We start from the raw sequence: 25,703 nt of genomic DNA on the forward strand, positions 1-25,703 counted from the left end.
CCAAGGCAGCTTGTTTCTCAGGCATAGGTGGTGACATACTGGGGCCCCATGTTCCCAAAGTAGGAACGTTCCCACTCACTCATGAGCTCGAAGTGCACAGGACGGCGACAGAAGTTGCAGGCAGCTATAGATACATCCTGCAGGGGCAGCCCCACCTCAGTCCAGGCTGCCAGCAGCTTCTCTGAAGGTAGTGAGGGGAGGGGAGGGAAATAATTGGTTAGAGTAGGTATTACAGATGTGCCAAGATATTGATCCCCTCAACCCTTTGAGATGTCTCGGAACCAGAAGTATCCTCCTCAGTTTGCTCCACTGTGTGCTATGAATGTTAGCATTTGTGTATGGGTGCTGTGATGTATAAAAGTTTGAGAAGCGCTCATGTGACATAATTTGAAGCTCTACTGGCCTGGCCTGAACCAAGCCCTAAGTACAGGACATGCTGTGGCTCAAGAAGTGAATCCATCTAGTTGGAAGCTCCTAGCCTGGTGAGGAAGATGACACTGACACTACCCACACAGTGTCGTCAGTATTGTGACCTGAGAGCCTGGGGCGGGGGTTTTCCCTAGAGGGAGTGGCAGCCCAGAGGACAGAACCTGACCTTGCCGTCAGAAGTACCTCAGTTGTGTCTTTGTCCCTGACTTTTTTTCATGCCTACTCCCTGTGTGATCTCATCTAGTTTTATGGCTTTAAATACCATCTGTATGCTGATGATTCTGGAATTTTCATCTCTAGCCCAAAGCTCTATCCTGAATTCTAGACTTGTATATCCAATTGCCTTTCTATATCTCCACCTGGATATCTAGTAGACATCTGTAACTTAACATGAGCACAACTGAGCTACTGATCTCCCTACTCTCCACCAAGTCGACCCTACTTTCAGCCTTACCCATCTCAGTTGATGGCAATTCCAGTTGCTCAGTGCAAAAGTGTTTGAGCCATCCTTTATTTTTCTCTTTCTCTCCTACCATACATCCAGTCTATCAGCAAATACCATTGGCTCTACCTTCAAAATCTGACCACTTCTCATCACCTACAGTGCTATTTTCAGGTCTGAGCCACCATCATGTCTTAACCCAGAATATTACAGTAGCCCCCTAATGGATCTCCCTGCTCCCAGTCTTTCTTTCGGTCTATTCTCAACATAGAAGTCAGAGAAATTCTTTTAAAACCTGAATCATATATGTTACTCCTCTGCTTAAATCCTTCAGAAGGCTCTCCATTTCAGAGTTAAAGCCATAACCCTTCCAGTGGCCTATAATACCCTACACAGCCCACATTGCCCCTCCTCAGTGTTCTGTCTCTTTCCCTCTTGCTCACACCACTCCATCCACACTCATCTACTTATTGTTCTTCAAATACAGAAGGAATACTGCTGTGTTAGGGTCTTCCTTGTCTTAGGCTATTCTCTCTGCCTGGGATGCCCTTCTCTTAGATTTCTGCCCAGCTAACTCCTTCACCTCCTTCATATCTTGGCTCAAGTATCACTTTGGTGGTCTCTACCCATAACACTCCATTTAATGCTACAACCCTCCTCCAAGCTAGCCCATGTATCCCCCCAACCAGCACGTTTTTTTCTGCTCTATTTTTTTCCATAGTGCTTAGAACTACCATGCTATTTAATTTGCACTTACTTTTTAAAGTGTTTTTTGACTGTCTCCTTCCACTAGAATGTAAGTTCCAGAAGGATAGGGAATTTGTGTCTGTTTTGTTTACTACTGGATCCCCAGCACCTAGAACAGTGTCTAGCACACAGTAGGTATCCAATAAATATGTGTCGAAAGAATGAAAGGATGCCTGATTAAGTCTAGAAGATGAAAAGAAGTAAGCCAGAGTAAGGGGTGAGGGAGGGCATTCCAATCAGAAGGGAGCATCATTAGCAAAATCCCAGAGGTAAGAGGCTAGAGCAAAATGAGGGAACTGTAAATCATTCAGTGTAGCTGGAGAAATAAAATAAATGTGGGCAAGAAGTGAGGGCATGGAGATCACCATGTTGAAGGCACTGAATGCCATGCCAAGGAGCTTTGACTGTTCTCCAGGCCAGTTGTCTCCAAGTTGGGGGCTTATACATCCTATTAGTACAAAAGTTGTAGTATGTACCTCCAATGTATGTATTTTTATATACTATATACATATAGCATTGTCACTCTATATATTAGAGATCAATATCAGTCATGCTTAATTTCCTATTTTTTAATGTAAAAAGTAAACATAAAATTCTAATAAATCCCCTTACCCTATGGATCATCTTGCATACCTCACCTTGGAGACCACTGCTCTAGTCTAGACAATAGGGAAAAATGAAGAGGTTTAGGCAAGAGAGCTATATGGTCAGATTTTTAGAAAAATCCCTCTAGTGGTCAATATGGATAAGGGATTAGAAGGAATCAAGAGAGAAGCAGGAAAATCAGTTAGGAAGAAATCACATTGACATGGCTTAAAGAAGTGGCAGTGGAGAAAAGACAGCGATTGTAGAGAACATTTGCAAGATTTCATGATGGGTTGGTTATGACATTGAAGGACTGACTGGTGGAGTCATGGTGGAAGCCTCATATTTCTTTCCTGCAAAAGCCCAGCATAAATGGACACTCAGAGAACTGAGAGTACTGAGAGGTCTATAATTGAAGCCTGGAGCAAGTGAGAGGACTGAGCAAAATGTCCAGAAGTCTAGATCATTAGTTCACAGAGGTAGTATACAGATCTAGTGGTATGAGCATGGATGTAGAAACAGACTCTCCAGTTCAAATCTAATAGCTGTGTGACTTTGGACCAGTTATTATATATTTCTATGCCTCAATTTCTACATGTATAAAATGGAAATACTAATAATACCATCTGTACCCCATGAGGATTAGATGAGTTAATACATGTAAAGTGTTTAGAATAATTCTTAGCACATGGTAAGTACTTAATAAATGTTGGCTAGCATTATTTGATGTTTTTAAATGAATGAATGGTGCCTACCTGTCTTTTCTTCCCGGGACTCTCATTCTGCCTATGCTCCAGACAAACAGAATGACTGTTGCCCATGCCTTCCCTCTGTTTTCCTATCTCTAGGTCCGCGCTCATGGAATTCCCTTATTCTGGAATGTCCTTACGCCATACCACATGTACTTCAAGGTACAGCAGGACTTCCTTACCAATAAAGCCTCTTTAATTTCACCCTTCCTATACCCTCTCTAGCCATAAATGAGCACTCTCATTCCAGTTCCCAGAGTACTGGAACTCATCACACTGGACCAGTACGATCCATGTTTATGTCTGTCTCCTTTGCTATACCATCAACTGCCTATGTGTCTTTCACCCAACAGACCTAGAATGAGAACCTGCTCTATGCCGGGCCCTGCACCCAACAGGAATCCAGTAAACTTTAGGTAAATTGACTAAACTGGCATCTTTCAGAGTGCGGAATCCTAACCACTAGACCACCAGGGAGCATCTAAACTGGCATCTTTCAGGATAAAACCCAAGCTACTCAGCTCTACAAGCCTCTAAACCTTGTGTTGTCTTTGTAGGTTCATAGATAAACACTGCCCTCCACCACTCCATTCTTACTACCCTACATTCCAGTAACACCTGCTTATTGTTCTTGATAAGTCCCAGGCTACTTCTCACCCTCCTCCTTGCCTTTCTTCATGCTCTTCCTTCTGCTAGGAACACCCCTTCTACACCCTCTTTCTTCTCTTCGTCCAATACCACACAGCTTTGTAAGACTCAGCTTAGGTGTCACCTCCACTAGGAAGCCTGTCTTGAATCCCACAGGTTGGGTCAGACCCCTCCTCTCTGCTCCCACAACTCCCCCATACATTGTCTTTGTTGAACTTTGATCAGCCCTTGAAGTCATTGTTTGGGTCTGCTATGATCTCCTCAACCAAACTGAAGCCCTATGAGTATAAGAACTGTTTCTCATTAATTTATGACCCTAGTATAGGGTCTGGCACATAATAGATGTTCCAGGAATATATTTTAAAACTTAATGGCATCCATTCTCAACTTCTTCACATACTGGGGCTGAAGGGAAGGAGAGTACTGTAGGCACCCATGTTGAGGACTTACCCACAAAGTCTTCCATCATCTGAGGGCTGTGGTGGGGGGAGGGTGCCAAGCGCAGCAGCTCTTCACCCCGGGGGACAGTTGGGTAGTTGATGGCTTGCACATAGATGCCATGCTTGGAAAGCAGGAGATCACAGATCCTGCTGTTCAGCGCTGCATCACCCACCTGGGCTCAGGAGAAAAGGCTGTCAGTATCTTCTGCCCTGGCACTGCTATCACTAGCTCCATTAAGTAGGTGGAGGGAACCAGATCAAGGAACACCACTGAATTTTGGGACATATTTTTTCATAAGAGGCCTAGTCAGTGGCAGGTCTAGAATTTCTATCAAGGAGTTGCTCAGAGGCAGCAATCAAATTTGAGATACATGTACCTCAATGTTCATAGCAGCACATACACACACACACACACAGTGGAATATTACTCAGCCATAAAAAGAGTGAAATATTGCCATTTGTAGCAACATGTATGGACCTGGAGAATATTATACTAAATGAAGTAAGACAGAGAAATACAAATATTATATGATATCACTTATATGTGGAGTCTAAAAGATAATACAAATGAATCTATAAAGAAAACACAGAAAACAAACTTATGGATGCCTAAGGGGAAAGGGAGGAAGGGAGGGATAAATTAGATACAAACTACTATACATAAAATACATACGCAACAAGGATTCATTACATAACACAGGGAACTATTGTCACAGGGAACTATTAAATATATAACACAGGGAACTATTACTATCTTGTAATAACCTATAATGGAAAATAATCTGAAAATATATATATATATATAACTGAATCACTTTGCTGTACACCTGAAACTAACACAATATTGTAAGTCAACTATACTGCAATTTAAAAAAAAAGAAAGGAGGTGGAGGTGGCTCTAGGGACCTTGTCTTGAAGCTGTTGGCAGAGCAAGCATACTTAGCTAGTATGTTAATTTGGGGTGCTTCTGGGTAAGAAGATAGCCCCCCCCAAGCCACCTCTGGGGTGCTGTCACTGGGTTAATTAAACATATTTACAAAATCTTTCAAGGGAACATTGGGTTAGCCCAAGAACAGTGACCATTCTCATCAATAAAGGTCACAAAAAATTGTCCTTACCATACCCCAGCTTACCGACACACACAAATCAATGTCATTTAAGAAAGAATTAGTGGTTCATTTTTTTTAACATCTTTATTAGAGTATAATTGCTTTACACTGGTGTGTTAGTTTCTGCCATATAACAAAGTGAACCTGCTATGCATATACATACATCCCCATATCTCCTCCCTCTTGCTTCTCCCTCCCACTCTCCCTATCCCACCCCTCTAGGTGAACACAAAGCACTGAGCTGATCTCCCTGTGCTATGCGGCTGCTTCCCACTAGCTATCTATTTTACATTTGGTAGTGTATATATGTCTATGCTACTCTTTCACTTCATCCCAGCTTACCCTCCCCTCTCCCTATGTCCTCAAGTGCATTCTCAAGGTCTGCGTCTTTATTCCTGTCCTGCCCCTAAGGTTCTTCAGAACCTTTTTTTTTTTTTTTTTTAGATTCCGTATGTATGTGTTAGCACACGGTATTTGTTTTTCTCTTTCTGACTTACTTCACTCTGTATGACAGTCTCTAGGTCCATCAAAAGAGTCATGTACCACAATGTTCATTGCAGCTGTATTTACAATAGCCAGGACATGGAAGCAACCTAAGTGTCCATCGACAGATGAATGGATAAAGAAGGTGTGGCACATACATACAATAGCGGTTCATTTTAAAAGACAATAAACACAAACATAGTTGGGAATCCAAAGTAGCAACTAGCCCCATGGCTTTTGATTTTCTATTTTCTGACTTCAGTTCTCCATTAAGAAATACATTTCACACCATGACCATACTGTACACACATACACATAAACGTGCATATACGCAACTGAAACAAATTTCTCATAAAACGATACCCTTACTATGTGTGATGTGCTCCAACATTTCCGATTCTATTTCTTCTATTTTTTAATGCTAATCATAACCTACTAAACTGACTTTGCGACCCATTAATGGTCTTGATCCACAGTTTGAAAAAACTGAGGGTCAGGACAGTCTAATAAGCATGAGATAATAGCTAATGCAAAATAAGCATGAGAGAATGCAAACAAACAAAAAAAAAAGACTGGTTAATCCAGAATGACTGATAATTTTTCGAAAAAGGCAACAAAACTGGCAATAAGGAGGATGGTTAACAAGAAAGCAGAGTTGACAGGAACAGGTGTCGGTTTGCTGGGTGTGGGAAGGCTCCCAGAAGAGATAGGTGGAGAAGGCAATGGGCAGTGTGGGGCTCTCACCCGAATGGGGATGATGTGGCTGGGGCATGGAATGACAGGAAGGCCTCTGTCCATTAGTAGCTGACGCATGTGCTTGACATTGCGCTGGTGGGCCCGCCTCAGGGCTTGGCCCTCCTCTCCCTTGAGCAGCCGCACGGATTCCAGAGCCCCAGAGAGCACCATGGGAGGCAGTGAAGTGGTGAAGATGAAGCCAGCAGCATAGGAGCGCACCATGTCCACCAAGTCACGGGTGCTGGCGATATAGCCACCCACACAGCCAAAGGCCTTGCCTGGAGACAAGGAGGAGAATGAGGAGGATATGCACAGACCCCATTATCAGTCCCCCAAGGAACAGGGTCATGCACCAGGTAACACAAGGAGGTATACCAAAAGCTGGAGCTCCAGACTCCCTTCACAGGCCTCTGTTCATCTCCCCTGTCCATGACAAGGCAGACAGAGCTGATAATTCTGCTGCTTTGAGATAGGACTTTCAAGGCCTGCCATATGCAATGACTAGATATGCAGGAGCTGGGTGGGACCATCAACTGGTTAGGCCCAAAAGTGGAGCTAAAATGAAGTTTGGCGCTGGGGTTGGGGAGGAGTTTAGAACCACAACTCTCCACTCACTGAGTTGAACTTGGCTATTTGGCCTGGCTCAGGGGTCTTCTCAGAAAACCCTCCCAGACTTTCTCAGCAACTCTGCAGTGGGGTGGGAGTGGGAGGAGAGAATCCCGGAACTCCATAGCCTGGGGCTGTAAATTCTACCCGAATAGCTCGTGCAGTTGTAGGGAGGAGGAAGAAAAGGGTCTTCTAGGGGCTTCCTTTCTGGATTGTATATAAGGGCAACCCAAGGGACTCACTCACCAAGAGTTCCAGAGATGATGTCAATCTTGTGCATAATTCCATCACGCTCCCCAATCCCAGCACCCCGGGACCCATACAGTCCTACAGCATGAACCTCATCCACGAAGGTCAGAGCCCCATACTGGTGGGCCACATCACACAACTCCTCAAGGGGACAGATGGCACCTGAGCAAAAGCCAACAAACAGAGGTAGATCATAACCCTTCCCCAGCTCCATCTCCAGCATGGAATTTGTGACCCATAACTACTTTAGTTTGGGAAAGGAGGTGGGTGTGCACTGTCAGTTGGGGCTATGCCAAACCTCTCTATATGTGTTGACTAATTTCACCCCACACCCACCCAAGCTGTGTGTGTGTGTGTTTTCCCCAACCTGTGATTAAGGCTTACCTCTCTTTCTACTTTTACTTCATTCTGATAATATCTGTCATCTTGTTTATGCTATTTGCCAGCCTCTCTCTGCTTCTTTTTTTTTTCTGTACAAGTCTGTGTATTTCCATCTAGGATTGGCACTAGCCTATATGATGCCTTTGTTTAAATAAATTGAAAAAAAAAAGTAGGGCTTCCCTGGTGACGCAGTGGTTGAGAGTCCGCCTGCCGATGCAGGGGACGCGGGTTCGTTCCTCAGTCCAGGAAGATCCCACGTGCCGCGGAGCGGCTTGGCCCGTGAGCCATGGCCGCTGGGCCTGCACGTCCGGAGCCTGTGCTCCACAGCGGGAGAGGCCACAACAGTGAGAGGCCCACGTACCGCAAAAAATAAAAAAAATAAAAAAAATAAACTTTTGCTCCAGGTTAATGTAGTCCTGATTTTAGATCCTGCTCACCCCCTCAGCCAAGTACTGTTGGCAGCCCTGTCAATGTTGTTATTCTTCACTGGTCCTCCCTATTTCTGTCTTTCTGGCTTTTTGTCACTCTCTCTCTTTTTGTGGTGATTTCCATCTTTGTTTCTCTGTTTTTCTATCTCTGCCTTTGTTTTTCTCTCTCCTCTCCCCTTCCTTCCTCTCTTTGTCAGTGTCTCTCTCACTCCCTCCCTCACCTTCATCTCTCACTTCTCTCTTTCTTACTGTTTGTGTCCCTTTTTTATCTACCTTTCTGACTTCAGACTTTTTTTCTCTATAGCTTTGGCTCTTTCTGAGTTTCTTTGTGCCTCTGTTTCTGTCTTTTCTGTGTCTCTGTGGGGATATATTTCTGTCTCATCTCTGTCAGTGTTGTTACCTGAGGGCCCCCACCCACAGACTCAGTCTCAATATACTGAATGAAGGTGAATTAGAAGTAATCCGTGTGTTCCTGTACATTTTCCATGCAGATTTACCATTTTTCCCTGTTATTCTAGACATCTTCTATGCTGATAGTCATTTATAAGGTCTTCAAATGGCTGTGACTCTCATGTATAGACTCTGTGGCCACTCTACATATACAAGAACCCAAACTTCTGCCATTCCCCATCACTGGAAACTAATGGTACAGGGAGTCGGAATACAGAAGAAACTTCTTCTGGTGGGAACAGGGACTCCAGGCCTGGATAAAAGTATATGAGCTGGGACAACAGGAGGGGAGAAAACCACAGGAGTTGGAGCCCAAGACAAAGAGGACAGTGTGATGGCTCAAGCATCATTTCAGTGGGAGGAATTCAGCCCTATGGTTGACGATTTAGGCAGGGTTTCCACCAAAAGAATAAGGAACCATTCATTTGCAAATGTAAGGAAGTAGAATGGTTCCAACATGGCTTTCACTACAGAAATAATGATTTAGAGGGAATTCCCTAGTGGTCCAGTGGTTAGGACTCTGTGCTCTCACTGCTGAGGGCCCAGGTTTGATTCCTGGTTGGGGAGCTAAGATCCCACAAGACGTGCAGTGTGGCCAAAAAAAAAAAAAGAATGAATTAGAGTAGTCTCAGTGTTAGAAATATAATCATTGTTAGTTGTAGAACTGTGAAAGAGGGCATGACAATAAATTCATTATATAAATGAACTTACTTAAATTCTCGCAGCTACTCTATTATTATCATCTCCATTTTTAAAGGTAAGGCAACTGAGACACAGAGCAATTAAGAAACTTGCCCAAGCTAGTAAGTTGTCATGCTGGGACTTGAACATGGATAGTTTGGTTCAACAGCCTGTGCATCACCATTGCTTGATGTGATGGCACTTACATTGGCTAAATCAGAGAATACAGTGGACTCTCCTTTGTTTCACTTGGAAAAGTGACAAGTTGAAATGGAGTGAGGACTTCTTCCTTTTAATAAATCCAGAAAGTTATGCCTAAAACACACTATTTCTGCTTAAAAGGGACAACAATAGAATGATTCGAGCATTGTTTCATTTGGGGAAAGAAAAGAGGTAGGATGATATTGGACCTTGAAAAATCTCCCAGGCAATTGTTTGTGAAATTTTCTGTTGCAGAAACCAGACACTGGGATGATTGATTTGCACTTCTAATGGAGGGAGTGTCATGTGAAGGAATTGGAATCGTACATCCTAGGGTGCAAGTCCTCACTTTGGCACCAATTTACTGAGCCAACCAAGACAAATTGCAGACTGTCTCTGCACTTTAGTTTCTTAACCTTTGAGATCAGTGTAATAGCTGCCTCCATCCTTTGGCATTTACTGGCTGTGTGACCTAGGGCAAGTCACTTCACTTGTTTATGTCTCAATTTCCTCAAACAGAAATAATGATAGCACCTACCTCATAGAATCGTTGTGAAGATTAAGTGAATTAATACATGTAAAATACTAATAGTTTTGCTTGGCACATAATAAGCACTCTATAAATGTTAGCTGTTATCATTATCATCATAGTTTTTGTGAGACCAATTTTAGTAAACATACACTCACACATATGCTTACCATCCATGGAGTGAACAGTCTCAAAGGCCACAATTTTGGGTGTCTCGGGGTTAGACTTCTTTAGAAGTTTCTTCAGGTGGTCAGGGTCATTGTGCCTGAAGACAAACTTCACTGCTCCACTATTGCGGATACCTTGGATCATCGAAGCATGGTTGCCTGCATCTGAGTAAATCTCGCACCCTGAAGAACCAGATGCATGACGCTTAAGCTTCTGTCCCAGTATTCACACTTCCACCCCAGGATTGACCTGGCAGGGACAGAGAGCCAACCCTTTCCTCCCTTTAAAGACTGCTCTGCTTCTCCATCCTCTGGAAGCCTTTGTAACACCTCTTCCTCTCTTGGAAGAACTCCTCTGCCCTGAAATTCTGACCCCTACACTCTTCCCTCCAGGCATTTCTAACTCTGGTCTGGCCTTTGACTATCTTGGGGTGGAGGAAATTTGAATTTCCCAAGAAGTTCCAGAGTTTCCTGAGGACAGGGCCTAGGTTCCTTCTCCTAGACACCAAGATTAAGCCTTAGAAAGGAGTTTATCCCAGGGAATGTTTGATGATTTGGACTGATGCTAGATTCTTCCTGATCTAGATGAAATCCCACCTCTTCCAGGTAGCATCCCTCTGCTTATAGTTACAGGGTAGTCACTCATCAGACTTTCACAATTTGAATCATAAGCTCATGAGAAGTCAGAGCTGGAAGGGCCATTGGTGACCATGGAATCTAATCCCTTTACTGTACAAGTGAGGAAGCTAAGGTCCAGAGAGGGGAAGACCTTTCTCTAGGACCTGAGGAATGCAGGGCTTTTTACTGGACAATGCTGGGAGAACAGGTAGAGATGGGAAATTGGTGGATGGAGTTGATTCCTGGGCCCCCAAAACTGTACTGACGTCAAGGAACTGTGGCCTTTCATTAGAGTAAGGAATCACTTCTACCTGTGGAAATCAGGCATGACTTCCTGGAGGACCTGCTGTGAAAGATAAGTAGACTGGGAGTTTCTAGGGAGCAGGAGCCATATCTTTTTATCTTTCTGTCTCTGGTACCCAGATTAAGTCTAAGTGTACTTTAGATGTTAAGCAAACCTTTCCTGAATGAATGGATAAAAAACCAAATTACTGATTTTCAAGTGAGTGAGTGAATATATAAATTAATATATTACTGAATGAAAGAGTGAGAGGAGGGGTGTCAAAAGATGAGCCTGAAGAGATAGGTAAAGGCCAGATTATTGAGGGCTTTAGAAGGCATTATAAAGAGTTTGGATTTGGTTCTAAGGGCAGTGGGGATCTATTAAAGGGTTTGGGGCAGGGGAGTAACAAAGATAGGTTTGCATTTTAAAAATATGATCTGATTGTTGTGAAGAATATATTGTAGGAGGGCAAAGGTGAAATCAAGAAAATGATGTTGGTCTAGGTGAGGATGGTGGCAGAGGAAATGGAGAGAAGTTGAATTCTAAAGGCTGAAGAGGGGGTTCACTGAAAACATTCCCAAAGATGTTGGCTTTAGCTGGGGCTATGTGTGATCTCGGAAAAAGTTTCTGAGAAGCAGTGGAGGTGTTTACAGTGTGCTGAAAAATCGACAGGAAGTGAGGAATTGGATAACAAGTGTGGAGACTTCTCTCAAGCAGTTTGGCTGTTATAGGGAGGAGAGAGAAGGGCAGTAGCTAGAGAGTGATGAGGGAAAGTGGTGGGTATTTTTTGAGATGCGAAAGACTTCAACATTTTTAAAGAGAGGGAGAGGCTAAAGATACAGGAGGGAGAGAGAGAACTCATAGATCAAGGTTCCTGAAGAGGTAGAGGACACAGAGCACCAATGTAAGAATTAGTCAACAAGAAAAAGGGCACCTCTTCTACTGTGACAGGAGAGAAGGAGGGAGGAGAGGACCTGGAGGAATGCTCATGAGTTTATAAGTAGTTTGAGGCAAGAAGCTGAGGACATTACTGCGTGGGGTCTTCTATTTTTCGTGTGGTAGGAGGTGAAGTCATTTGCTGTGGTTGAAGGTGAGGTGGAGGTGTAAGAAGGCTGAGGAGAACGGGGTTTGGCAAAGTTACCTTGGAGACTTGGAGAGCTGACTATGAAAACAGGATTGCCAGGCAGCATAGAGGACCTGGTAGACGTTGGGGATAATGAATTTTTAGTGGCTCCCATCTGAGCAAGTATATAAGACCAGGATTGACATAAAGAAGGTGGAGAGGGCTTCCCTGGTGGCGCAGTGGTTGAGAGTCCGCCTGCCGATGCAGGGGACATGGGTTCGTGCCCCGGTCCGGGAGGATCCCACATGCCGTGGAGCGGCTGGGCCCGTGAGCCATGGCCACTGAGCTTTCGCGTCCGGAGCCTGTGCTCCGCAACAGGAGAGGCCACAGCAGTGAGAGGCCCGCGTACCGAAAAAACAAACAAACAAAAAAACAGTGGAGAGTTACATTCATCGAGGGTTGGGCTATGATGGAAGGATGACAGCCATATGAGTTGAAGACATTATTGGCTAGAGAATGGGGGAGTAGGAAGATGGGATTCAGATGGGATCTAGTGTATAAATGAAGGGATTGGCTTTAGGCAGAAGGAGAGATGCGCTTTCAATTTGTAAAAGAAAAAATTAAAGAAGGGTACATGAACAGTCAGATGAATTTGTGGATTTGGTGGCTGTAAGTTAAAGGAGCTCCTGTCTGGTGGCTTCTGTTTTCTTTGTGTTGTAAGATGTGAGGTTATTTGCTAAGACTGAAGGAGGAGGTAGCTACAGGTTTTAGAAGGGGGAAGAAAGTTTGAAAAAGTTGATGTAGGGACATAAAAGGACTGTTTATAAGTGTTAAGAGTAAAGTCGAGTTGGGAAATGATAAATTTATGATGTTACCTTTCTGTGAGGTTGGGATATAGTCATCCAGTGTTGAGGAGATGCAAGGTAGGTAAGAAGGAAGTGTCCTTCTTACCCAGAAGACAGGGAAGGAGTGATGGAGGCAGTAAACCTGGATGCTGTAGTGCAGGATACCACCCCTGAACAAAGCTCAGGCACCAGGCTTACCTGGCAAGATCTTGGCCAAGGTGAAGAGAGTAGAGTCATTGGCCACAAAGCAGGAAGAGAAGAGCAGGGCTGAGTCCTTCTGGTGCAGCTCAGCCAGCTCTTGTTCCAGCTCAACATGAAACCTGCTGGTACCCGAGATGTTGCGGGTGCCACCAGCTCCAGCTCCGTGACGCTGCAGGGTCTCTCTGGCAAGGAGAAAACAGAGGGGGAACAAGGAGAAGAAACTCTTGTCAGTTTCTGAGGAACTGGGTAGGTTTCTCTTCCTTGAAGGGGATCAGTATTGACTTAGTGATTCTCTATGAGCTGTGTCCTATATGACCAAGTAGAGGGCAGGCTGGGGACAATGGGGATAAATGGACCTTCCTTCTCAGGCTGAAAGCACTCAGGGATGAAGGGAGAAGCCAGGTTGAGCTTGATTAGCTTGGAAGACCTTCTAGAGGAGTTTGCACATCATCTCTGGCAATACTCATTCTGCAGCCAGAGTAAGAACTCATAGAGAGTGGGCCTTGCTCGACTTCTCATCCTTTCCTTTGTAGCACTGGACACCAAAGAGTTTGGAAAACATGGCTTGTTGACTTAGTTCATGTCTGAGGATTAGATTTGCTGGAGGACCTTGGACAAAAGGGGTGTTGGGTGGAAACAAGGTTTCCACTGTCAGCTCTGCCTTTTCCTTCCATGCGTGGCTCTGGCTCTTCTCTGGAAGTCTCCCCACAGCTCATGGCTCAGACCCTACTACTCACTGTGTGGCTTGCAAGACCCGAGGGTGCCGGCTCATGCCCAGGTAGTCATTACTACACCAGACAGACACATCCTTTGAAGCCACAGATGCCTCAAAGAAGTGTTCAGCAAAGGGGTATGCATCAGCCCAGCGGTTCACAGTCTTGAAAACACGGTAGGTGTGGTCCTGTTTCTTCTCCATGATCTTGTTCCTAAAAAATTGGTCATAACCAAAGACATGGTTTCCTGCAGGAGTAGAAATGGGGATGAGAAGAATTCATTTTAAATTACTTCCTGGCTAGTCCATATTTTATTCATGCTGTTGATTTGGTGTTCTCCAATTCTCTTTCAATTTATTCATTTATTTGATCAGTCATTAACTTACTGGGTCACATTAACTCTCTACTACTTCATTCAACCATCCCTTTGCTTACTCACTGGCTCATTCACTTAGTAGTTTATTTATACATTCACTCAGGCTTCCTACCCTTGGCATGGCCTCATCTCTTTTCCCAAGGTTAGTATGGCACCCTCCTTACTAGAATCACTACTTCTAGTTTCAGTGGAAGAATCTTGATGGGTCTAGTTTCTAGTCATAGCTCTGCCACTTCCTAGTTGTGTGATCTTGAGCAAGTCGTGAATCCTCTTAGTTTTAATTTCCTCATCTGTAGAATGGGATTAATAATATCTTCCTTGCAGAATTGTGACAATCTGATGACAAACAGAATGTAATACACCCAAACTAGTGTCTGGCACATAGTAGTAGTATTGTGATTATTGTAATATAGTAGTAGTAGTAATAATAATAATAATAATTTTAAATAATATTATTATAGCCAACATTTAATAAGTGCCTATTACATGTAATACCCTCTCTTAGGAGCTTATAGATATTATTTCATTTATTCCTCATAACAACCCTATGTGGAAAGTTCTATTAGTATCTCCATTTTACAAGTGTGGAAACAGAGGCTTATGGAGGTTAGGTAACTTGACCAAGGTCATACAGCACATAAGTGGCCTACAAATAAGTGACCTAGAGTCTACTTCTTTAACCATTACCACTACAAAATGGAGCAACACTACTTTTAGGATAAATTGAAATAATGTATGCCAGTGGGCTTGTTGAACTCCAGAACTCTATCCATGAGACAGAAATCATGATTGTTGCAGATGGCAACTTATATGGTAGGGGTGTAAATTGGAAACATCTTTGCTGCGGGGATGTTTGGAAATATGTACCAAGAGTTTTTAAAATGCAAATGCTGACACACCTAGGGGAATATTTGCAGCATGTTTAACAGAAAAATTGATATCCAGAATTTATTTTTAAGAAACTCTGAACAATTACTATGGAAAATTTTAACCCAATAGAAAAGTGGGCAAAGAATATAAACAGACAATTCAATAAATGTAGAGAAAGATGCTTAATTGGGGGAAATCAAACGGCAAAAACAAATTTTCACTCATCAAATTGATAAAGATTTTAAATGTGATAATACTAAGTGCTGGAGAGCGTGTGAGAATATGGATTCTCTTTGATAACTGGTACACCACTTTGGAGGACTAATTGGCAATATTTATTAATATTGAAAATGTACACACCCTTACGTTCTGAGAATTGTCGCCTCTTAGTGTCTATTCTAGAGGAACACTTACCTATATACATGAGGTACATTCAAGGATGTTTGTTGCACCTCTGTTTGTAATAGGAAAAATTGGAAGCAACCCAATAGAGGAATAGCTAAATACTCTCTAGTACAGCCACACTAAGTCTAAGATAATACTATATATTATCTTTGGATACATTTATATGTATGTAAGGCCAACATACAATGTAGAGTGGAAGAACACACACAAAAAATTGGAAACAATTACCTGAAATATAGATGCTTGGTTAACTAAATGATGTTGCATTCATGCTACAGAACACAGTTCAACCATTAATAATTATTATGCAGCTCTATGTTTAGGGACATGGAATAATGCCCATGACATATTGTTAAGTGAACAAAGCATAATAACAAACTCCAGGTGGAATAAGATCATATTTCTAAAAAAAACATGTGTGTGGAGGGAAGTGTAGTTTTGTGTGTGTGTGTGTGTGTGCATGTGTGTGTGTGCATGTGTGTGTGTGTGTGTGTGTTTAGTCACAGGAAAATATCTGGAAAAAGTATGACAAAAAGCTAATGGTGGATGGTGGAACTCTGAGTGCTTTAAATTTCCCTCTTTATATTATTTTTATATTGGGAAAATAAAACAAATTCTATTATGAAAAATGAATATAAACACATATAAGAGAGGGGGAAAAGGCTCTCTGTGAAGGATGAGAGTTTTTGAGGGAAACATGGAGAAGAAATAATAGGAATACACCTAATATTTAATGAAGCTTCATAACAAGTTAGAAGCACTTCCATAAGTGTAATTTTATTTCCTTCTCATAATAACTTGTTGAGTTATTAAAATCTCACTGGAGGAAAGTGACTTACTTTCTAAAGCATGCAGATACAGCAAGTGCCAGCATTAAAATTTAAACTCAGATTCCCTTTGGCTCTAAAGTGCTTCCTTGACATTGCCTCTACTGTGTCAGAAGCCCTTTCAGCATTCCTTCCATATTCCTACCCCTTTTACTTCCTCCTCAGCAAACTCACCAGCCATGTTGTTCTGAATCAGGTGTGTGACCTTCTCTGAATTTTTCTCTGACTCCTGGGGACTGAAGAATGGCTTCCTCAGGCTGGTTGAGGCCAGGGAGATGGGCAGGTCTGAGAAGGAGTATGGGATTCATTGGCCATGAAAAAAAGGGGGGGAAAAGAAAGCATGTGCTATCTTCTTTAAACGCAATACAACATAAAAATATTCAAGCTTAGGAAGGAGGGAAGCCTTGTACAGAGAGAAGAAATATTCTGCAAACTGAGCCCTTTCTCATCTCCCCAAGTGGAGACTTATATGTCAGGAAACCATCCATAGGCTGAATTACACTTCTCTTCACTAGGACTTTCCCTTGGGTGAGATAACTGGAGCAGCAATGCTGAGTCTTGCACTTGGAAGGTAGATGCAGGGCAGTGTACCTTACTCTTCTTTTCTGAAAGTCATTAAAATTCAATTTTGAAATTTTTACTCTTAATTATATCCCAAAAGGGTCTATGAAAGATGTTGACTGTATGGCCAACTCTCAAGTGTGGCCAACTCTCAAGTATGGCCTTCAGTGGTCTGCACCAATTGAGTTCACCTGGGCTCCATACCCTTCTAAAGTATGTACCTGCTTCCAAAACTCACTCTTTTATGCAAATCCAGATTGTCATAGAGTGGTATTGCTTAAATGTGGGAGCCCAGGCTGTTGGAATCCATTTAGCGACTTGGGAGAGAGGCAGCAGAACTCTAGAGGGCTCATTTTAGACTAATAGCTAAAAGTTACAGAAGCATGTATGTGTGTTGGGGAGGGTGCATTTCAGTGCACAGTCTGTGCTACTGAGTATCATGGTTCCCCTGGAAAAGACTGGACTTCCATCATGAAATGTATACTAGCTGCCCTGAGCTGCCTAGATCAAGACTGTAATAAAGTGAAATCAAGCATTAGGTGTAGAGGTTACATGAGGTGGAACTTAACTCCAACCTGTCTTGAAAGTCTTCACATCCTCCTGGACTTCTGGGGCTGCCTTCTGCACAATTTTACTTTTCCCATCCTGGAGTTCCAACAGCATGAAAGGACAGTGGCTCTTGGCCCAAGATGGAGAGTCTATGCAAAGTTAAGAGAATAAGTGGCAGTGAGCTTCTAGCTGTAAGTTTAACAGTGGCCACTGAGAAGTACTATATCTCTTTTTTTTTTTTTTTTTTTTTTTTTTGCAGTATGTGGGCCTCTCACTGTTGTGGCCTCTCCCGTTGCGGAGCACAGGCTCCGGACGCACAGGCCCAGCGGCCATGGCTCACGGGCCCAGCCGCTCCGCGGCATGTGGGATCCTCCCAGACCGGGGCACGAACCCGTTTCCCCTGCATCGGCAGGCGGACTCTCAACCACTGCGCCACCAGGGAAGCCCAGAAGTACTATATCTCAAAGCTCTATCTCAGGTTATGGTAGAGACACAGAGATGGATGTATCTGGTCCCTAGGGGAGTTCCTGAGTTGTTGGGAATGGCACATACTGAAGACACATTATGAACAGTGCTGGGATGGGAGGGAGGACATGGGCTAGAAGAGGAAAGGGACATGACCCAGAATTGGATTTGGACAGGCTGGAAGTCTAGGTAGGCTTCATAGAGGAGATGATGCCCAAGTTAAATGTTGCATGAGAAGTATGAGATACTCTAGTAAAGATAATGGGAGAGAGTCATTTGACAGGTGCAAAGACACAGAAACTTAAGAAAACAAAGTTAATCCAGACAACTTTAAGTAGTTTCAGCATGACTGGAGTATATAGAATGTGAGGGGCATGAGAGTGAAACTCCTTTTAGAGATACTGCCAGAAGTCAGAGGCCAGTGTATTTTTAGGCAAGCTCATTCTTCCTTGATACTTTTCACATGAACCCTTCCAATTATTAGGTAATGATGATCAGTATGACTTGGAACCTTATCTCTAGGACCCAGACATTCTCCCCCATTTGCCAGCGGTGACTTCTTACCCCCTCCAGCCTTGGTTGCCTTAAGGTGGATTTGAGAACAGGTTGTTCCTTGGGTGGCCAGGATGGGACAGCGTCCGATACCAAACAGGAACTGGTGAGTCTTAATCATCTTGCCCAGGAGGGCTGTGGGGCTCCGGATAAGCACTGGGCAACGCTGTAGCAACATGGCTGCTGCCACCCTCTTGAGCCCGAAGTTCTGCATAAGATGTGGAAGAGATGAGATTCCACCATGAAGACCTGGCTGAAAGCCAAGGGTCATTCTTGTGTTTGATCCTTTGCCTTTAGCTTCTCACCCAATGCTTGCCTCCCTCCCCAGAAATGCCTTTATTGTCATTTCAGGGTAAGAACTTTCCAAATATTAAAATGTACGAATAGGGCATCAGAGAGGAAGAAACAGGAAACTGATCATTAAAAAGAGGTGAAGAAAAGAGTTCCCACTGGAGGTCAGAAAGCCTGAATTCTGATTCAGACTCTGCCACTGACCCCCTCTGTGATGGTAAGGATCATTGAAGTGTGACTGTGTGTGGCAAGATGAGAGTTGACAACCCACCAACCCTTTGATCAACACTTAAGGCTAAGACTCTTTCTAAGAATATTGGCCTCAGCCAAATGAAGATTCAACCTGCTAATGCAGACAGATGTCATTGACCAGGGCTCATGAGGCTTCACTCAGAGTGTTTCCTGAGCAGACCCAGTCAGAGAGACAAGGAGCTTGAGGCCATAGGTACCAGCTTAAGTAGATTCAGGGAATAGAACAAAAGGGTACCATGTGTCACCAGACAGATATTTTACTGTCTTTGGAGTTTCTCCTGGATTTTGGAAAATCAGATAGAGATGCAGGTGAAAGCAAGACCCAAGGGATCTGGGAAACAAATCTATGGGTGAATGAAAGATGCAGAGACTAAGACAGAGGAGAGAATCGGGGTGGGGAGAATATAAGAAAAAAAATACACATAGTAGGCATTCAATAAATATTTGTTGAATTTGGGAGTAAATTAATGAATGAGCAGGGACTCAAATAGAGGAAAGAGAATAGAGAAGAAATCATAAAGAAAGAAAAATTAGGAAAGATAAAAGGAGGAAGGTAATAGAGGACAAAGGTGCAATGGTAGTAGTGGAGTTACAACAGAAATTGCGGGAGAGAGATCAAAGCCAGAGGAAAGGGGACAGGTAGAGATAAGAACAGGGAGAAGAGGACTGATCCAGAAAAGCAGAGGACAAGAGGATTATGGGAAATACAGAAGGTAGGGAAAGAGACTGAGATGAGAGAGAGAATGAAAGAGAAAAGATGAGAGAAGAGAGAGAGAGAAAAACAGAGCAGACGTAGAGTTAGAGACAGACAGAGGGACAAAAAAAGGGATATGAGGCAAAATCAAGGAGCATGGAGGAATATACAAAGACTCAGAAAACTGAGAACAGGAGAGGAGAGAATCCAGCAGAGGCAGAGAGTCAGTCAGGCACAATGGTAAAGGAGAAATTCTGTCAGAGATTGTGTGGGTGGGGGAGAACAATGAAGAAGAGTTAGGGGAAGAGGGTGTTGGCCCTCCCTACTGAGGGAGATGAGAGTGAGACTGAGTTAGAGCTAAGATCAAAGGATAGGGACAGAGAGATGGCTAAGGTGGGTTGGGGGTTGGGATGAGGGAAGGCTGAGACATATAAAGACAAAGAGAGCTAGAGATAGCATGAGGGAGAAATAGATTAAAAGAAAAAGGACAAACTAGAGATCCAGCATCAGAGGGTGAGACAAGATATGGGACAGGATAATGGGAGAGAGATGGAGGAATGTGGCAAGACTAAGGCCCTCCCACCACCAGGAGAGCTACTTAGTAGGACCTAACAGCACCTCTAGTATTTAAGGCTTTATGTTGTGAGGGAAAAGTGAACAGGAGGAACTCGTGGCCATGTCATCATATGACAACCTCCTTCACCTCTTACAGAGCAATACCCCTCCCTTCTAGATCTCATAGTGCAAACACCCTCCTCCTAACTCACAAAGCAGCCTCTTCCCCTTGTTCCATCCCAGAGCATCCTCCTTCCAACTCTCACAGGCTGTCATAAGAGCATAGGTTGGTATGTGCGGTAGGGTGTGTGGGTCCTGAAATTGGGAAAGGCCAAGGGGTGTTGAAAGGACTAATGAAACTCATGTTAAGACTTTAGGAAAGTGCCTAAAAGAAAATCTTAGCTTTTCTTATTTCATTTCCAGCTCCCCAACTCCTTCTTGGACGTTCTTGGAAAGTCACTTCCCCTCTTTGGGTCTCAACTTTCATCAGCTGTCAAATGTTTATGTCTACCTCATATGGTAGGTAATGAATTGGATCTGATGCCTACCTTATAACTGGAGATATGAGTTTCCCTTCTCCTGCCTTCCTGCGAAGGCTAAAGTGCTTGGGACTGAGCCTGCAGACCACAGATAAGGCTCCCAGTGTTTATCACATTTAGGGTCTGACCACTCCCCAAGCTGAGACCAGGGTGTGGAAGAGAAGAGGAGTTCCTTTCTAGAATCATGTCTATGCATCTGGCTGGGGCTGACCCTAGCTATTGGTGGTGAGGGGGGCGGATGGCCCAGGGAGAGGAGGCAAAGCAGATGGCCAGGTTCCAGGCTCCTGCAAATTCCTTTCCCCAACGTCAACAACAATAATGACAACATTGGGGTATGTAATGTGAAGAAAAACCCCCAAGATTGGAAGCAAAGTCCAGTCCTGCCTGGGGATGATGGTGAATCCCACCCCCAGGTATAAAAACAGAAGTTCAGTACACACATCATCTCTAAGGGTCTTTTAGCCATGATATTCTCAGGGACCTGGGAAAATATAGGCTACTTCTTGGAATTTGTTGAATTATCAAGTTCTTTCAAGCTTCAGTTCCAGTTTCTCTGTTCTGACACTGCTTTCCTGGAATTTTCCCTGCCTCACTCTGCCTGCCCATCTTGGGCTCTGTTTCCATTCTATCTTACTACCTATCATGAGACTGGAGTGAGTAAAATCGAATCAAAGGAGTATTTTAGGCAATTTAGGGTATTAAGAGCACAGCCTCTGGAGCCAGACTACTTGCATTTGAATACTGTTTCTACCACTCACTAGCTCTGGGACATTAGAAAAGTCATGTCTCTGCTCTATGTCTTATATCTTTAAAATGTAGATAATAACAAGGACAATCTACTTCACAGAGATGTTGTGAAGATTCAGTAAGATAATCTATATAAAGTATATAGAAGAGTGCCTATCCTAGAGTAAATGCTGAAAAAGTGTTATCTGCTATTTTTTATATTCTACATTTTCATTGTAGGGAAAGTGAAGGTATAGCCAAGGGAAGTAACATCATGAATACACCAGACCAGGTCTGGAACACTGATTCTTGTCTCAATCCTGATTCTTGTCCTGATTCTGTTACAACTTACTATATGAACTTGGGCTCTGTATTTTCCCTCTCTGGGCCTCAGTTTCTCCTAAAACATTGGACTAGATAGCTCCATAGATTCCATCTGGTTCTAACAGTCAAACACTCACAGAGTTTTCACTGTGCCGTACCTTTTTGTAAATGCTTCATATACATTGACTTATTTAATCTTCATGACAACCCTGTGAGTTATATACTAATATCAACTTTATTTCAAAGATGAGGAAACTGAGGGCCCAAAAGATTAAGTAACCTGTTCAGGTCACAGAGCTACTAAGTAGGAGAACCAGGATTTGAACCTAGTCAATCTGGTTCCAGAGCCTACTAACTTAACCACTATGGATCTATGATTCTAATATTACTACACATTATCCTGATCGAGAGCCTGACTCCAGGCATAAATCCACTCTCCTACACTAACAGCTCCCTTTCTGAGACACTTGATTTTGAGTTGTAACCAATGCCTTTACCACAGGAACAGATTTCTAACTGAAGCGGAATTTCAGGCACTGGTGAACATTCATTCATTCATACACTCATTCATTCCATTATTTAACAACTTATGTACCAATCTTTGCCAGGGTCTTCTTAGAACAATGCTTTTACCCAAGGAGATAACTGTGAAATTTTGGGCCAAGTGATAGAGCATTACTAGAAGATTTTCCCTACACCTTAAAATCCTCTCTCGTGTCAGCAGCCAATCTGCAGTCCCAGAGATCAGAGGGGCCAACCACAGCTCTACCCCAGGAGAGAGCCAGAAACCACTCATTGCAGCGTTCCTTGATCCCTCTCTCCCCTTTGTGGCCTTCTTTGAAAGAATCAGTTAAGTCTGGAGGGGATGTGGTCACTTCTCTTCAGGAGTTGGAAGCATCAGGATTTACTTCCCTTCCTAGCACCCTCTCCTCATCATGGAAGAATCATAAAGAATTTTAGATTCCTGGAATCAGAATCAGAAACTCTTAGAAACAAAAATTTAGAAGATCACAAAATCAAACTTAGAAGAGGCTGTGGAAATCAAAGGCCAAGCCCTTTTTTTCAAAGGGTGAATGATTTGCCTCACAGTGAATTAGGGTGAGAAAACAAATCAATTGACTTTCAGCATAAGGCCCCATTCTTCTCCCACCGTCTCCCCTTATTTCTGCTAATTATTCATCTCTCAATTCCCTCAGATCTCCCCCTTCCCAATTCATCATTCCCACCACCCCACATTCACTTTGTTTTCTCTCCCTACCTCTGGCCCTCTGGGGTCTGACCCATTGAGCTCTGCTGTCAGCCAAGGAGAGAGAAGGAGTCAAAGTGAGGGAGGAATGGAGAATTGCCAAAAAAAATACCAAGACCTCTTCCTGGGAGACAGAGAAGGAATGGAAGAGATAGAAAAACAGCAAGACTGAGAGATACAGAGTAGAAGAAAGAGAAAGGGAAAGAGAGATTTAGAGGAAAAGATACATATAGACCTCAGATGAAGGAAAAATAAGAGAAAGCTAGTGTCAGAGAATGATGAAGTAAAGTGAGTGATCTTGAAAACTAACAGAGGAGAGGAAACAAGGAGGAAAAAAGACAAAGGAAAGCTGAAAACTGGGAAAGACAGGAAGAGACATGGGGGGTGGGGGGGGAAGAAAATGACAGAGTGACAGACTCTAAGGAACAGACAAAGTCAGATCTAGTCAAGCCAGAGAGTCAGCATATACAGCCTTGAGGTGGGCAGGCAGACCAAGAAAGAGGGCACCAGGCTGAAAGCAACACTTACCTGTTGCCCTGCACTGAGGACGAACGAACGACGGGTTGGGTGCTGTGGGTCAGGACCTGGTTTTTATCCCTTCTCCCTTGGCTCAGCTCCACCCACTCCGCCTTCTGCTGGCCTGGCCCTGCATTGGCCCCAAAGGTATCTCAGGCCCTTGCTAGAGATAAAACCCAATGTAGTCCCCTCTTGTCTCCCCCCGTCACCCAGCACCGGCTCTCCCCTCTCTATTTTCTCTCCCTTCTCCCTCTGGAGTAGTCAAATGAGTTTGCTGGGCTTTGGAATTAGACCATCTCTATATGGCTAGGGCACCTTGAGCAAAACCATCTCTCTCTCTGACTCTCATTTTCCTCAACTGTAAAAGGAGGTCAGTAAAAGTCAGAAGCAACTGTAGCACAAGAGGGAAGGGCTCTGTAACAGTTAGCTTCCATAGATGACATCCAGGTCATTGTAACAATTCAATAACATCATGTACAGAAAACACAACACAGTGCCTGGTCCAAAGAAATAACAGCTAATGTTGATTGAGTGCTTACTATGCACCTTTGTTAAGTGCTTTACATGGATAAATTTAGCCCATCCTCATAAGGACCTTATGAGAAAGGTATTATTATTCCCATGTTACAGATGAAGAAACTAGGGCTCAGAGAAGTGAGACAACTTACTGATAATTACCCAGATAGTAAGTTCAGAGTCCAACTATGAACTCAGGCAGTCTGGTTCCAGAACCTATACTCTTTAAGCACTATTCTCCCTTTCAGAATATACAGTTAAAAATTTGAAGTTCTCTATTTCCTCTTTTTATTACCAACTCCTTATCCCTTTGTAATTTTCTTCTCCTCACTCTCTTCTTCTCTTTTCCTTCTCAATCCTAGGGCAGCAGGAATATGTCATAACCAGGCAATTTCATCTGTGGAGCAGATTATCATCATTAATAGTATATTAATATAAATGAGGCTTCCCTGGTGGCGCAGTGGTTGAGAGTCTGCCTGCCGATGCAGGGGACACGGGTTCGTGCCCTGGTCTGGGAAGATCCCACATGCCGCAGAGTGGCTGGGCCCGTGAGCCATGGCCGCTGAGCCTGTGTGTCCAGAGCCTGTGCTCTGCAGCGGGAGAGGCCACAACAGTGAGAGGCCCGTGTACAGCAAAAAAATAAATAAATAAATAAATAAAAATAGTATATTAACATAAATGGAATCATATTCTATAATGATCTGCAATTTCCTTTTTTTCCATTTGACCACATGGCAATATGCCATGTAGTTCTTTCCATATAAATTCTTTCTTTTTTGTGGAGTCATACTATTCAAGAATCTGAATGTTAATTTATTTAAACACTCACTTATTAATGGAAATTTAAGTTACTTCCAGGGATTTCCCCCCTCCATTATGAATAATGTTGCAATAAATATCTTTGGGCTTATGTGAGGATATTTTTATATGGTAGCATCCTAAAAAAATTCCTGGGTCAAAGGATATATAGACATTAAAATTTTTGATACTGCTAATTTGTCCTATACATTTGCTATACATCCCCAATAATGGTGCATAAGAGTGTGTGTGTGTGTCTGTTCTCTCATAAACTTGCCAACACCATTTAAAAATTTAATTAATTACTTAACTGAAATATACTTAATTTACAATATTATAACTAATTTTTATTATTTCCTTCCTTCTGCTAATTTTGGATTTAGTTTGCTATTTTAATTTCCTATTTCCTTAAGGTGTAGAGTTAGGTTATTGGTTTGATATATTGTTTCTTTTTAAAAATATGTTTTTATAGCTATAAATCTCTGAGCACTGCCTTGCTGCATCCCATATGTTTTGTTTAGGTTGTATTTTCATTTTAATCCATCTCTAAGTATTTTCTAATTTTCCTTGTGATGTATTCTTTGACCTACTGATTGTTTAATAGTGTGTTTTTCCATTTCCACATATTTGTGAATTTTCCAGTTTCACTTGTTATTGATTTTCAGTTTCATTCCTTTGTCACCACAAAAGATATTTCGTATGATTTTATTCTTTTTAAATTAACTGAGACTTGGGGCTCAATTTATGGTGTATCCTGGAGAATGCTCCATGTGCACTTGAGAAAAGTATGTATTCTGCTATTGCCAGCAGAGCATTGTGTATATGTTATTTGTTCTAGTTGGTTTATAGTGTTTTGCAA

General features: G+C 42.9%; 1 protein-coding gene across 1 annotated transcript; it reads right to left on the reverse strand.

The window, feature by feature from the left end:
• Positions 1-17: 17 nt before the first annotated feature.
• On the reverse strand, positions 18-20,455 carry ALAS2 (5'-aminolevulinate synthase 2). The gene is given in 12 exon segments (XM_060087406.1): positions 18-181; positions 4,051-4,213; positions 6,377-6,645; positions 7,220-7,384; positions 10,063-10,242; positions 13,067-13,251; positions 13,807-14,029; positions 16,435-16,545; positions 17,397-17,519; positions 18,400-18,640; positions 20,392-20,433; positions 20,435-20,455. Coding segments are annotated over 12 exon segments (1,887 nt in total).
• Positions 20,456-25,703: the final 5,248 nt, after the last annotated feature.

The sequence above is a fragment of the Mesoplodon densirostris genome, chromosome X (genome assembly GCF_025265405.1).
Source record: "Mesoplodon densirostris isolate mMesDen1 chromosome X, mMesDen1 primary haplotype, whole genome shotgun sequence".
Classification (NCBI taxonomy): domain Eukaryota; kingdom Metazoa; phylum Chordata; class Mammalia; order Artiodactyla; family Ziphiidae; genus Mesoplodon; species Mesoplodon densirostris.